Below are 15,065 nucleotides of genomic sequence, written 5' to 3'. Positions count from 1 at the left end.
TGACTTGCAGGTTTTTATAAAATCACTAGTCCTAAATATGCTGCACTATTGGGCAGCGTAGTGCTCCAGCTGTTGGATGTGCCTGCAACCAACAGGAGTACAAGTAAGGCACCCTTGGCATTCCCAGACCTGAAGGTCTTTGTCATATTTTTTTCTTACTGGTTGGAATAGAAGTCATCTTTGGAAAGGTTACTGCTGGTTGAAAAGCTGAGTACTGTGGTTACCATGCTAGGTTAAAAGCATCCTTGCCAAGGAATTAACGTGTGTTCTATCTAACTGTACAGCCAGCTGAGGGTAACTCCTGCTTCTCCTTCTCTAAAGTGAAATAAAATCCTCTCACAACATTCATATTACACAAAGCCACTTCTGTTATTTCTCAGCTGTGGCTGAGGTCGCTCATTCTACCTGTAAGTGGTAATGCCTTATTTTCTGTCAGAAACCAGAGGTACCATTCCAGACACCTGAAGATCTTCTTTGTATGATATCCTCTTTTGCTGAGATAGTCAGCAAGACTAACTCTGGAAGAACATCAGTCCTGTCCTACTTTTCTAGCCTTATGATAAAGAAAAATGCCATCACACTTGGAACTAAAAATGCCAACTTCAGGTTGCATTGTGTTTGTCAAGGTAAGATAAGGATGATTTCCTGGAAATATCCCCAGCCCTCCTTGAGGTAGACACTGTAGTCTTCCTGCTGTACTAAAAAGACTTAGCTGTGCAAATTAAGTCTCTTAAAAATATAGATTTATTTTAAGCATGTGAAACATCAGGATAGGCACATTTATAAACACAGAAGGATTAAACAAGGCAATGAACTTGCAGCCAGACAATGCAAGCAGTACCTCAGAGGCAGAAGTTACCATTTCACATAGAAACCTGCTGATAATTGGTTATTTTTGGTACTAGACATTCTACACTTTGCTCATCTTTGCTCATATTTGGCTATTCCACCCCTTCCAAGTTTTCATTTAGAAGTTATTTGCATAAATACCTATATATTTTAAGTATTGTATAAAGTGCATTCAAATGAAGGATGGAAAAAGGTAAACACCCCATTTCCAGTGCACTAGAGGGGACTGAGGCAAAACAGATTCAGATCATTGACTAGAAAGAGCTTCATTATGAATCAAACCCTAAGAACATACTGAGTAATGGCACAGTAATGCCAACACAGTTTCTAGGAGACAACTTTAGAGTAGGTACTAGTTACTAGAACTGTGGCTTGACTGCATATTGGCCTTTAAAGCTTTGCAGAGCAAGGTCACGTTCCTCTGTTGATACTTACTAGAATGATTATACGCTGAAGTTCGAACTGTTCCTCCTAATGAGATCCTGAAGAGCTGTACTGTAAACACATTTTATTTATTTTGAAATAGTCCATTAGTTCTTGGTCTTATTGTCTACATTTTCTTCTAGACTGTGAGCTGCTATCTTGAAATTCCAATTACTTTGTTGTTAGAAGTGCAGCCATTTCCATCTTTAACTAGCCTTTAAGCCTAAAGCTGTTTCTGTTAACATCAGTGAATCAGCATGTCTTGTTCAGAAGCTTAAGCTTTATAGTTCACAAGTAGTTAAGGGAAATCTAAGGACAGCTAAAAGAAAACACCAGCTTCAGCTCTCAGCATCTTGTAACTCATTTGTGTCTCTCAGAAAACTGGACAATGGCTAAGGGATATTGCAAATTAAAACACTCTAGTATCATTTTTTTTCCCTTTAAGACATATTGAGGATGTAAAGGAACTGAGCAGCACCAAAAATTCTACTTGCTTTTACATGGGTGGACTCCTCAGCCTCCATTCTGAGAGGTTACTGCAGTGCTGGAGCCTCTTACCCCTCCTAGCATATCTGTAACTTTTGTGGAAGCATGAACTTGCAATACAGTGAACAGCATTCCCACTATCGTGGTACTTACATCAAGGACAGAATAGTTACAGTGTTTTTTCCCTTATGCTCAAACAGGAATAACTTCTCTTGATGTGAAAGTAAAAAAAGAAACTTTTAAATTTAAATTTTAACTTCCATCTCTATTTCAATTGTGCTTATGAATAGCTAGGGAAAAATAATGTAGAATTCAAAAGCTGAATTCTTTAACTCTTCTCAGTCATCCTTTTTGTCAGAGGTGCTTGAGTTATCCTCTTCATGGCCTTCAGGACAGACTTTATTTCTTGTAAGTGGTGTTGTTTCTGAGACTGGGGTCACACCCTTTCTAGCCGGACTGTGTTTGACTTCAGGTGGCTCCATGTCATCCTCCTCCAACATATCTGACTGGTATCTCTGTAGCTCTAGGTATGTAGTAAACAACTTGGCATATTCTGGATGCTTCAGTGCAAAGTCCTTGAACTCATCTGAAAAATATAGAAAATACAGCTACTAAATGCAGCAACAGAATCGAGACAATTTCTGTGTCTGCTCCTTTTACTGAAGCCGATCTCCAGTTCCTTTCCTCTGAAGTGTCTCAGGCACATCACACAAGGTATCTAGGTCTCTGCTTTAACAGTTTTCCCCAGAAAAGGGGTATGAGAACTATCAGATATTATCAGGGAGAAAAAAAGGTAGGAAGCTCTCACTGTCAATATGACTATCAGAGTGCTCTATGTTACAAAAGGATGTAACTTACCATAGGACAGCTTCCCAGTTTCATCTGCATCTATTTCTTTAAAGAGCATGGAAACATCAAGCTCAGGCACTCCCAGAGCTGACTGAATGATAGAAGCAAACTCATCTTCTTTTATAGTGCCATCCTCATCCATGTCAAAGAGCTGGAGAAGACAAAGTGTAGGAATGCTTCAGCATCAGTTTGCCTGTGAACCTTCTTTACACATCAGCCACCCATACTAGATTTCTTGCATTCAAGAGGTGATACACAATGTCTGGGCTTTGAAGAGAATGTTTGCATCTCAGCTACTCTCTCTTGCAAAAGATACTGTGTTTTTTCTCTGGAATAAGACTAAACAGACACTTAGCAGAGCAATATACATGCTCTATAGTTTGGATTAGAACATTCTGCAAAAAACAAGCAAATCTTGCAGCATTAGTTGAGCAGTAAAACACAAACCTAATAAAACCAAAACATAATCAAAGGTTTATGTTTATTGTCACCATGAGCTATGCTAGGGGTTTAGTAGATTCAACTATTCTATCCTGGAACATCTTAGACTTTAGTCTTAATTTTCATTAAGTTATGGAACATCTGCCATCAGATTAATCTTCCCATAGTTTATGCTGTAATATAAAATACCTAAATTTTAGTGTATGTAATCAGTCATCCACAAAGGAGGTATTGTCATTAATAAGGAATTTTAGTGGTGGGAATGCAGGCACTGATCATCCCATCCTTCCCAGCACAGTGACAGTAAGCATCTGCTATGAATCAACCCCTTCAGAAATACAAGGGATGGATGGCTGGAATTCTTAATTACTTGCTACAGGCAAATTCTCCCATTGCAAAGCAAAGTACATTTAGTGGCAAAGAAAACAAGTAGCAAAAGGAAACCAGTATTTCTATTTCAGACTGAAACAGGCTTTTACCAGCTGAACCAGTCATTTCCTGCTGAAACTGGGAATTCAAACAAATTACTAATTTTATAATCAGCACAACTGTTAAGATACTGAAGAGTATAGTCTAGAAAACAAAACAATGAAACAGCAACAATAGCTTCTAGGCTTGCTTCTTCATAGGAATCTAGTGATAAAACATCCCTCAAAAAAAAGCAGAAATCACTTTGAACTGCTGTAGGGCTTATCTGTGAAGCAGCCACTGGATATAATGGATGGCCATAAAAATTCTGGTACTTCCTGAGTATACATCAGCACTAAAAAGTACCCAGTTTCAGATGAACATGATCCATATCTCAGTATATTGTTCAGTATGGTTCATAAGAACAGATTAGTGGGTAAAATAACTGAATGTGTCAAACAAAGATCTATTAAAAAAAAGTCAGCCGAGCATTTTCCTATTCAGGGACTCACAACTGGGACATCCTTGGGCACACATTGTCTGCTCTGAAAGGAGCAACTGCTCCTTGACTGCTTGTAGAATCAGGACATGGGTCCTCACACAGGTACAAGCCAATGGACCTTAGATGCAGCCCCATTTTGGATGTGCCAGTCCTGAATAGCCCTTCTTAATTTTTTTTTCCCCCTCCTCTGTGTTAACAGTGACTCTACTGAGTGCTTGGCCCACAAGAGGATATTGCTCCATCTATTGTCTACTTGTGACATTGAAAAATCACAACAGAAAAAACTTCATCCAAAAAAACTGCAAGTGCTGCTGAATAATTTTTGAAGTTAGCCTGTCAAGTTACATATTCGTTAGTGTCTTCAAATGGCTTTTGAAACCCTTTTCCATGAAGCTGATGCCTGCAATTCTCTCCCTCCCCTTCACACTCGAAATGTCAATTGGTTTAAGAGTATCGTTCACATTTGCATAACAGATTAAAGCTATAAACTTATGATTTGAAAGCTAACACAATTTACAGTCAGTCTTGATTTGTCAGGTTTGTAGATTTACACTAAATTGGACTTACCTTAAATGCCATCCGAATAGTCTCTTCTGTGTTGGCTGGGTTACAGAGAATAGACAAACCAATTACATATTCTCTGAAGTCAATGGTGCCATCTCCATTCTGTAACCAAAATACGCATAGCAGTAGTTACAGTTAATGCAGCAAAACACTTTAAAACTGTTGTGTCAATCAACTATACAATATGCACTAAGACAGTTTACAACCCTCGAGGCACTTTTCTTCCTGGAAAAACCATCAGCAGCTTGCTAAATATATGTAATACTAGGGCTGAAGTAGCAATATACAGTCTTTTCAGTAGCTAAAAATTTTGTATCAATTTCTATCTCTTAAACACCCAAAGAAAAAAGATTTAAATCAACTTACAAGGTTTTCTTTAGAGGCTCCTTGGGAGTCATATACTAACAAGAACTGGAATATATGTGTTTAAGGTAACTGTAACACTTCCTGTAGCACTGGAACTTTGCTAAAGTTCAGAAGCAAATGCAACATCCCAGGATAAACAAGCCAACACTGAGGCTGTTGCCTTAATTCGTTTGAAGAACCTTCAGCAATAAAATACATGCCAGTGAAAGCACAACCTGATGATGCAGTAAATCTACATGGTCTATCTTAAGCCTTTCTTTGAAGCAAATGCAGTGCCCTACATGCTATTTTGAAGCAAATACACTGTGCTACCTTTTAAGGCAGAAGTGCAATGAGTTCACTTTAACATCCTCTCTGATAATCCCAGTTTTGATCTGACCGAACATTTCAGTGTGTTAATTACAAAGCTACATCAACAAAACATTTGAAGGTTGCTTTGATGGGATCCCTGATTAATTCTGTGTAAGTGCATTATATTTGCAGATAGGGAAAATCCCAGATGCCCACTGAAATCCATGCTTAAGTCAGTGGTGCTCCTGTGACCACACTGAAAGTTTCTTGAGGGTTTTGGAAAACATCCAGTCTGGGGAAGAAGTCATATGTAAGTGTTAGGTGATGGGACACAGAGCAGTTAATGAAAAAGTAATTCATAGTTTGGAACATGCACAGTAAGGGCATTCATCAAAAACATTTTAAAAGCAAACAAAAAGTGTGGAGTTCCTTTTGTGGATAAGGTGTTGTACATTTCAAGAAGAAAAAGATCTTTTTAAAAGTGGACTCCGTAAGTCTGAGAACAGCAAAGAACATTTTCAGCCAAGCCAGAGAGGCCTGGGTAAATCTGCAGTGAACAGCCAGATCTAGTCTTTCTGGCTCTCCCACTAACTTGAGTGTACCAACATTAACCTTTCTGTTCTTGTTCTATTCCATTGTTCTGCTGCTGAATAATGGAATATGGAGCTTGCTAGGAGAAAAATGCTAAGGCTGCTCTGCAGAAGTGCTTTTAAAATGTTGGGTTCTACGGAACAGGGATTTCTGTTATTGAATTTAGGTCTTAAGATGGTCCTTGATAAAAAACACGTGTAATCATGGTTTCAATACTAACTTTTCTTTATCAAGCCATATATCTGACAGGATTTAAAACCATTAAAATACAATTTTATTTAGCCTTCAAAACAAGTTCTGGACTATTTGGTACAGAAAACTGTTATTTATTGATAGTTTAAGAAAACTTTTTTGCAGACATGCAACCTTTGAGTATCTTGTACTTTAAAGACCTGTGAAATTTAAGGATTGTTTTTAGCAAAAATATGAATAGTCTTTAAGCTACTTTCATGTGTGCCTAAACGATATAACTTTTGTCAGTTTTTAATCATAAGAAAAGGACAATATTCTCTCATAAATGCTATTTTATTTACAAATCAGTGCTCTCATTGTGTTGCAGAGTTTGACTTTAAATATTTTGGCTATATCATAGTTCCCATAAGAATAATAGATCTAACTTCAAAATGTATCAAACCTAAACTCTTAAAACAACTGAAGCAAAAGAGTAGATAATAATTGTTCAAAGTTACATGAGATATTATTTTTGGACAGTTTTATAGACGCCATTCTTAGAAAAGCATTGCTTGCTATTAGAGTATTTTTTAAATTTATTTTTAATGTTAAGAATAAGTGTCAAAGGAAAAAAAAAGGGGAAGTAAGCTTAAATAAAACAGCATCATTAAAAAACAACTTCTGAAGTCAGTTAACATGGCTTTGGCTACACAGGGAAAAATGACAAGGATCGTGTTGCTTTCATCAAAGTGCTAAAACCCAGTAATCAAAACTGAGGGCAATCTGATACACAGAACCCCAGCCATCTGAGTAGGAAATAAACTTTCCTATACTTGCAAGATCATGTTGTGACTAGCTCTACTAAACCCTAGGATCCTGGCTCACTTCCAAAGGCCAGATCTGGTGTTAAGGAGAAATGATAGGGCTGTTGTCTGGAAAAAGAGGGGGGAGTTACACTGGAAACGCAGGAAAACCTTGGGTGCTTGTGTAGCAGAATTGCAAGCAAGCAGTTGTAACAGTCTGTCCATGCATATCTAGCTGCTAGGCCTTGCAGCCCACACACCCCGGAGTATTTTAAGGAAGCAATATTTGAGGTAAGCTCCAATCTTCTAAATAGCAGAGCAGAACATCAATATATATATATCTGTATTTATGTCACACAAAATAACCAAAACACAGCATAACCTCAAAAACTCTTGTTTTCTTTAAGGAAACTAGTTTTCTGCTATTATTTCCACCATAGCATGCTATGGTAAATAGGGTTTTGTTTGGGCTTTTTTTTGGTATAATACAGTAAATCTTACACATTGGGAAACAACAAAGTTTGCATTGTCATTAGCAGTCTCCATTTAGAGTTGCACAAGGACTGCAAGGCAGATTCAGCCTAGTACTACTGCCTCAAAACTTTTTTCTCACTATGTCACGTAGCTGGAAAGCCCAAGTGTGTGTGTGTGTGGACTTGTGACTGTCTTCAGCGAGCAAAACCCTGTGTCACTTACAGGGCTGCTAACCCAGAGAAGCTAGATCTGGACCAAAGTGTGGGGGAACCACACATGCACCTCTCACATTCATATCCAGGCTCATCATCTAAGATGATGACTCCAAAATTTCCACAGTCTGTTGATACATGCAAGTTCTAACTAGTCAGAAAGGGAAACAAACCTTGTAGGGTGGTGCTCACATGGAGGCATCGCACTTCCCCTTGTGCTCACTTTTCTGTGACTGACAGCACAACCAGCACTGTGGATAACTGTGCTTTTCCATTGAATAACTGAGAGAGGTGAATGCCATTAGGAAGAATTGACCTCTTTCATCACCATTTGGGCCAATCTGAATACTTTTACTGCTTCTGTCAGCCTGGTATTAAAGCGCAGGGGAAAAAAGCAGGCAGAGGTTGTAAGTTACTTTTTCCTAAGTTGCAAGTAAAAAACTTCTGCAGGTATACCAGGGGGGAGATTTCATCAGCTGGGAAAATACTGTTAGGCCAAGTGCCCTGCAGGTATTGTGTGGTATTTCTCAATTAGTCACGGATGTCTCCCTGGGAGGGGCAGGTGCACTCTTGCATCTGGAGACTACAGGTAGTGCAGAGGCCTTGCTGCTCAACTTATCCTTTCACATTCCAGGCAGCTAGCACACACCCTAGGCAAGTTTCTTCTGAAGCAGCAGAGCCCTGCTGAAAAATCTGCCTTGTTACATTGTAGTACCAGAGCAATTTTCATCAACTATGCAATCCTTAATTCAAAGAAATGTTACCTTTGACAGTTCGTGTTATTCCTTTTCCTCTTCCTCAAATTGACATCTTAGACAGAACTGCATAACTGGCTTGCATGGGATGCTGCACCCTGATAAAATTTAACTAAAAAAAGCCAGAGGTTGATTTTGGCTGGCTGGCTGCTCTGTGACTGCATTATTACAACAAGCCTCTCTAAATAAAAATGTAGTATTTTAAGTTGTTTTCATTATAACTATAATAAGGCTTCAAGGAAAAAGAGAAAAGTCTAGTTAATAGAATTGCAGGAAGGAGAAAAAGGTTGTAAGAGTAGCCTGATACATCTTCAATTTTGTCCTGGCTGGCAGGTAGAACTGACAATACCACTCAGGTTTTGCTTCAGCAGACAAGCATGAAAAAGCAGAATTAGGGAGGAAATTATATGATTATGTAAATTCATTGACCATTATAACTATGGCAACTCTCATGTTTTTCTACTTGTTAGGAATAACTGCACAACTCTCTTTCCTAATGATTGCCTTCAGGCAAGCAGAGCTTTATTCCAGCTTAGCAAATGCTGACAAATCAAAACAGTAACATCACAGAGAAATGCCAAACTTATGAGCCTTTTAGGTAATAGTTATATACAAGCCACTTTACATGAAGAAATAACTAATCTTTGATCCTTCAACATATTCCCTCAGTCTGAAGATAGTTTCTTAGACAGACTTACACAGCTGACAACTTACCCAAACCCTTCAGAAAAGCAAACTAATGCATGCACAAGAGGAATCACAGCACTATAAGCTGAGCTACCCACATCTGCCTTAGAATTAGAATAAGGAAAAGTCTACAGTTCTATAGTACAGGATTGCAGTCTTTCATGTATATCTTCCAGATGAAGCTTATTCTTCTCTGCTGTGCCTTCACGAATACATGGTCAGCTGCAGCCAGTCTTCAATGGTCATTTTGATCTGTCCATCTCCATCATGGTCCAGGGACTTGAAAGCCCGGAACATGCTGTCCAGTCGTACCAAGCAGCTAATGAAGTTGTTGAAATCCAAGCTGCCGTCCCCGTCAGCGTACCTGCGCACCAGCACCTGGCAGAGCTGCTCACTCAGATGGAACCCAGCAGCCTTCAAGGCACCTGGCACCTGAGCTCTGCCAACAGTGCCTGACTGATCAGTGTCGTACTGCTTGTACACACACTGCCATTTTTTGATGTTGTTCCACAGATACTTAAACTCTTCAAAGCCCAGTTTGCCATTTGTGTCACTGTCCATGACAGCTACCATGCTACGGCATGTGTCTAAGCTGAAGCCTTCTGTCTTCAAGTCTTGATGTCTGGAAACAACTTTGTTCAGGATGTCCCTTAGCTCTGTGGCATTCACTTCCATATCATCTCCAGCCAGCTGGGCAAAAAGGCGACGGAACTGTCTGATCTCATCACTCTCATAAGCTTCCACGTTGGTAAAATGACTGTGAGGAGGTGGAGGTGGCTCTGGGTTATACTGAGCTGCTGCTTCGCTTATAAGGTTAACGAGACCTCCAACAAGTCCTCCAATATTCCCTCCATGTCCACCTCCTGTTAGGAGACCTCCAAGGCCACGTGCAAGGTTCCCTCCATGACTGCTGCCACTTCCTCCACTCAGCAAAGCTTTAACGAGGAACATTACGAAGATTTCTTGAAGGGAGCTTCTCAGAGATCCAGCACTTCTGTAACTCTCCAAAGCCTTCTTGTCTCTGAGCTGGGTGTGGTAAAAAGCACGGCTTATCTGCGTGCTTAGACCTCACCATGTCTGTGCATGTCTCCAGCTGCCAGTCATCCCACGCCTCAGTAGTTTCTGTCAATTGCTGATAGGCTTCTTTTTTTTCTTCTCTGCATAGTGAACTTTGTGATTTAAGGAATCTTTTTAGAAAAACAGAACAATGATGAGGCTGAAAGCCACAGAGCAGGAGTCTCAAAATACCTGTGCTTGTAATTAATGCAATTTGAGAAAAGCCCTGCCACATCAGTGTGACTGTTCCTTGGTTAAGCTGATATCCTTCAAGATCAAAGTAGCTAAAGTTTACTACAGTCTTGTCTGGTTTTGCAATCTTATATGCCTTCAACTTTCCAGTTAATTGAGCATTGCATTCCTGATTCTAGTCACTGAAGATGCTGTGCCAGATATAAAAGTGAAAGGAATGTTTATTGCTCTGAACTATTTTGGTTGCCAAACCATATTTTCATTTTATGTACTGTGCCTCAGGACTCAGACTACCTGTTCTTAGGAGTGGTGCAAGATGGGGAGGCAAGAATGAAGAAAGAACTTCAATGCATTCAGCAATTAAGGAAATACATTAGATTATTCTCTCTTTTAGAGCTGGTAAAACCTTTTTCATCTGGAAAAATCCTCAAACAGTTTTATTCCACATATACAATCCAGTGACCTCCCAAGGACAGGTGTGATGCTAAAGCTGACTTGATCAGGAAGAGTCATGCTGAACTGGGAGAGCCTCTACGATAAAAAACAAACTCTAGTTCATAAGCACTTGCAGTACAAGGTGCTGCTTGCAATGTAGCATATATTGGATGCCTAGAAGTAAGATGAATTCTATGCTACGCTCTAGAATAGACATGTATATAGTCTAGTATATTCTATGCTATCCTTCTGGTATAGTTACAAGAGTGCATACACAGAGCAATTTTTCTCATCTTCAGAAATAAGCAGAAAATGGGAGGGATGGCCACAGACTATGAGGGAAAGCCCAACTGGTCAGATTAACACACAGCTTCCTTTATGGCTGAAGATAGGTAAGGAGTCCTTCTACTGTTTAATAGCACCCTTCACAAACACAGCAAGAACATACACTATAGTCAATTTCCATCTGCCTTCAATTATCTACTTTACAGCTACATCAGTTAATTAAGCTGTCAGAGTGTGCATCAACTCAAAATCTGGGGTAGGCAAAAGGAGCAGTCAGCCATTACTATCATGGAGATTACCATTTGATGGCACAGCAACTTGGTCCAAGAGATGGCTGTCATCTCTACAAACTAACCGGCCTTCTTCCATCAAAACTGAAGAAGAAGAAAGCTGTAGGAGTCACCTATCTTGCCTACAGGAATTACTAACCAAGAAGCATTTACTAAGCTGGACATAATTAAATATCCTTTTGGGATGTGATTTTCAGCAAAACATTGTCAACAAGCCAGTTAACCAACTACTCACCCTGTCAAAGAGTAGAAACAGCTCTTTAAGGACATCTGAAATAGGCAGCTTCAAGTACTCTGCAAACTCCTCAATTCCAATTCTTCCTCCTTTGGAAGCACTTGCAATAGCAGCAAAGGTATCCAACTGCTCTCTGACATGATTCCATTTTAGGCTATGCAAACATGAGGGAGAGGAGATATTTCTATACAACTGATCTTGGACAGGTGGAATTTCAGTAGGAGTTATTACAGTGTTCAAAGACAAAAAATAGCCAGAGCATGGGGGTACTTCCAACCTGGCATTTCACATGAAATCATCTATTAGAACTTTTCCCTCACTTATTAAGAGCACATAGTTCTACACCTGGATATATCAGACTTCCTTCACAAACTAGAATCATCTGTCCAGTTCCTAGGTAGTCTCACAGAGAGCTTTTCATTACCATAAATTCAGGTGCAGCATTATTTTGCTGTATCAGGCTCTAAGGTGAATATTTCCTTAACAGAATGGAACAGATTTCAGCTCTATCAGCTAACTCTCTACCCAAACTTACTAGTAAGTAACACCACAGCCTGAGAAGTATCTGATCTCTCTGCAGAAACACACCACTGCAGCCCAGTAAGAATCATTAGGATTGCCATGTCATTATTGAAGATGGTTCTAGACAGTGTTCCATAAACGGATTTGCAGCCCACGTGTATCAAATCAAGACTCACTGTGCACATACTTCAGATCTGACCACAACCAAGACAGGTAACTGATGGAGTTAGTGCATGATTAAGTGGTTCAGCCCTCAGATTCCACTGTATCCAGACAGAAAATGTCAACACCACTAGTGGAACATGGCTGCACACTACAGCTACGAACAGTAAGCCCCTAGCTGAACTCTCAGGCTGGAGAGGTTTTTCACTTCCTACCACAAACTGCCTGTGCATATGCATAAAAGCAATTTAAATTGGGCACCAAGATTCAAGTGCCTAAAATAGGTACTGCTTTATCTTCCTCACCTTTTGGTGATAAAAGATTAGCTAAATGCATTTGTCCTCTTGTAGCCCTGTCCACAAAAATTACTTGGGATTACTTCTTACTGAAGTAATTTCTCATCTCATCTCTGATTTCTATATAAGTTATGTGTGAAGGTTGTATATATAAATACATTATATTACATATGGCCAAGTCAGCTGTCAGGTAATTTATCCTTTTATAAATGGCCATCAACACCTGCAGCACTGCAGTTATTATGTTACCAACAGCTAAACATCCCTTACTTGAGCTTCTTGCTAATTTTGGTGAACTCCACTAGCCCAGCTTCCATGGGTAAAGTCAGCTGTCCTGCTGAAATCATTAGTCTGCAATCTTCAAAAGTGTGATCAGTGACTGGCACATTCAGGGCACTGAAACAAAATAAAGGAAAAAGACAAATCTATTTCTTACATTCAAATTGATTTTAGTTGACTGTTTACCTTCTCTCTGTTTGGCTTTAAAGCTAATATACAAAACAAATTATAATTTATTCTTGCTCTGCTGCAAGCAGAACAAAGCAATCCAAACCATTTTGTGAAACTGAAACTAAGCTGTGAAACTATATTATGGCAGTGTCATGATGTTTTGAGATTTACAGTCTTGTAAATGCAGCCCAGTAACCGTGGAGAACAAACCACCCACTTATTCTTGCCAAGCAAAGAAGGGAGCAATTTATTCCAGCTTTCCATAAATTGAACATACTATGTTCCAATGTAAGACAACCTTCTTTATGCTCCACATAAAAACAATTGGGGTGTTTTAGTATAGGAATTTGACACCACTTAGTGAAAATCTAGAGCAATTTCTATATATGGAACCTGGGACTTGACTAAATTGTACTTTGTGGCTAGCATATATATGGAATTGCTGGATATAAAAGAAAAGTTCTCAAATATTTTATTCATGAGTGATTACATACGTTGCCATGGTTTGTCGGACTCTGTTGGCAAAAAGAATGGGATCGTTCTTTTCTTCCTCAGTAGGAACATGAACAGGCAGAAACTGAAATAGATGAGTTATCCCATCAATTCAATAGTCACCACTTCATTAGCAAGATGAACAGTTTCTTGTTATTGTTTGGAAAAACAGGAGAAAAATATTAGTCATGCAATGGAGGAACTGGACACTAGAGGTCTCAACCGCCTTAGAAACCACTTCGGCTCTTCTGCCCTAGCCACACAAATGAGATGTAGTCCAAAACTACCTCCTAAAGATTGGTAGAAGCTGCTTTAATATAAAAAAACAAACCCTGAAAGAAGGAAAGTAAAATAAATGCATACATAGAAGATTAAATGCTATGTTGGTAAGAGTGTCAGTCTGAAATACTGTACGCTGCTTTTCTAGGATCCTTTGCAAGTGATGTTATATACTGGAATAGTGTATGAAAGATCTAGAATGTTTTTCAATATACACTGCTCTACCATCTCGTACCTGTTAATTGTATCTGTAGGCATGTGACTGCTAAGTTTCTTGTAAGTTTTTTTTCCATGATAAAAATGTTAAGGAATTGTAAGTATGTAATTGTAATTGAAGAGTTCTGAATTGTAAGTAGAGCACTAACTGCATACAAATACTGTAAAATTTTGAAACTCTAAGCAGAGAGTAAACAATTCCAATAAAAAACTCCCTCTCCTCCCAAACCTAAACAACACCCTGCATGTCTATATTGCAACACATTTATTATTGAGTATTGAACTGATCTTAGTATGTCAGAAGTTGAGGTAGCATTACACTCAAAATCTACTAAATGATTAATTATTATCTAACGTGGCATAAATCAGCTTCTGTTTGTTTGCAAGTAGTGGGTGTGGAGGAGTACTCTGCTCTTCTTCAGTCTACAGGGTTTGCTTGCAGCTGTGTTTTCATGCCCTTTCTCAGTTATGGTTATCATTTATTTCAGTTCTGCTACTTCCCACCCCACAGTCTCACCCTTAAATTCTAGAACAGGGCCATTCTAGAATGAGTTGCTCATTGTTCATTGGAAGCCACAGTTGCTAATTATGCATCAGTATGTTTCTTCAGGAATGTTGTAGTTGCTGCTGATGAAGTAATATAGTGGTAACTGTCCCATATAAATGCAGTCCATCCTGAAAAAGCCTTTTATGCTTTTTCTTAAGGTATTATGCCTCTTTGTGATTAAAACCAGTAGGTTTATGCAATTGCTTTTCTGTCAAGTAGCCGTAACAATTTTTTGCTTAGAGCTAGAAGTTTTCTCCTTTGTAAGGACAGACAGGAGGGGTCCAGCTATTCATGTGAAGGTTTGATACTTCATTGCTTCTATAAACAGTTGCTGTTTTCTGTTAAAGTCTGACATATGTCCTTGCTTATTACAACTCCCCTTCAGAAGTCATGTAACATTTAAATTGAGGAAGCCCAGGCACATGTATTGGGTGAGATAAAGTCATAACTCTGAGTTTATATCTGCAAACACAGGTCAGTGTCTTGAAAGTGGTCATTATATCATTTGAGGCTGGAGTCTTGCTCAGACAGCAACCTAAATTTCTGGTAGGTTAAACAACACCTCTGTCCCCTTCAAATAAACCACCTCCGATTATTCATGAAACCAATTTGCCAGAAACCACAGCTGGGCGTGCAGAGTTTGGTCTCTTGGCCTCCTGAGGTGGCGTGCATGATCTCACACACACAGAGCTGCTTATCTGGTGAAGACTAATAAATACCTTCCTTGACAAATTGC

General features: G+C 39.1%; 2 protein-coding genes across 3 annotated transcripts in view; both read right to left on the bottom strand.

The window, feature by feature from the left end:
- Positions 1-726: 726 nt before the first annotated feature.
- LPCAT2 (lysophosphatidylcholine acyltransferase 2) overlaps positions 727-15,065 on the bottom strand; it is a 31,337-nt gene continuing 16,998 nt past the window's right edge. For both annotated transcript variants that reach the window (XM_051629582.1, XM_051629583.1), the window contains 6 exons: positions 13,290-13,372; positions 12,616-12,741; positions 11,366-11,519; positions 4,526-4,624; positions 2,617-2,758; positions 727-2,344 (listed from right to left, as the gene is read on the bottom strand). In XM_051629582.1, the coding sequence (XP_051485542.1) occupies positions 2,097-2,344; positions 2,617-2,758; positions 4,526-4,624; positions 11,366-11,519; positions 12,616-12,741; positions 13,290-13,372 (852 nt within the window). In that variant the 3' untranslated portion in view covers positions 727-2,096. The remainder of the gene's footprint in view (positions 2,345-2,616; positions 2,759-4,525; positions 4,625-11,365; positions 11,520-12,615; positions 12,742-13,289; positions 13,373-15,065) is intronic.
- CAPNS2 (calpain small subunit 2) lies at positions 8,351-11,352 on the bottom strand. Its single transcript, XM_051629584.1, has one exon. The coding sequence runs from the start codon at positions 9,821-9,823 to the stop codon at positions 9,077-9,079; it is 747 nt and encodes a 248-aa protein (XP_051485544.1). The 5' UTR covers positions 9,824-11,352; the 3' UTR covers positions 8,351-9,076.

This window comes from Apus apus, chromosome 11, assembly GCF_020740795.1.
Source record: "Apus apus isolate bApuApu2 chromosome 11, bApuApu2.pri.cur, whole genome shotgun sequence".
Lineage (NCBI taxonomy): Eukaryota > Metazoa > Chordata > Aves > Apodiformes > Apodidae > Apus > Apus apus.
This window is presented reverse-complemented; position numbering and strand designations above follow the sequence as displayed.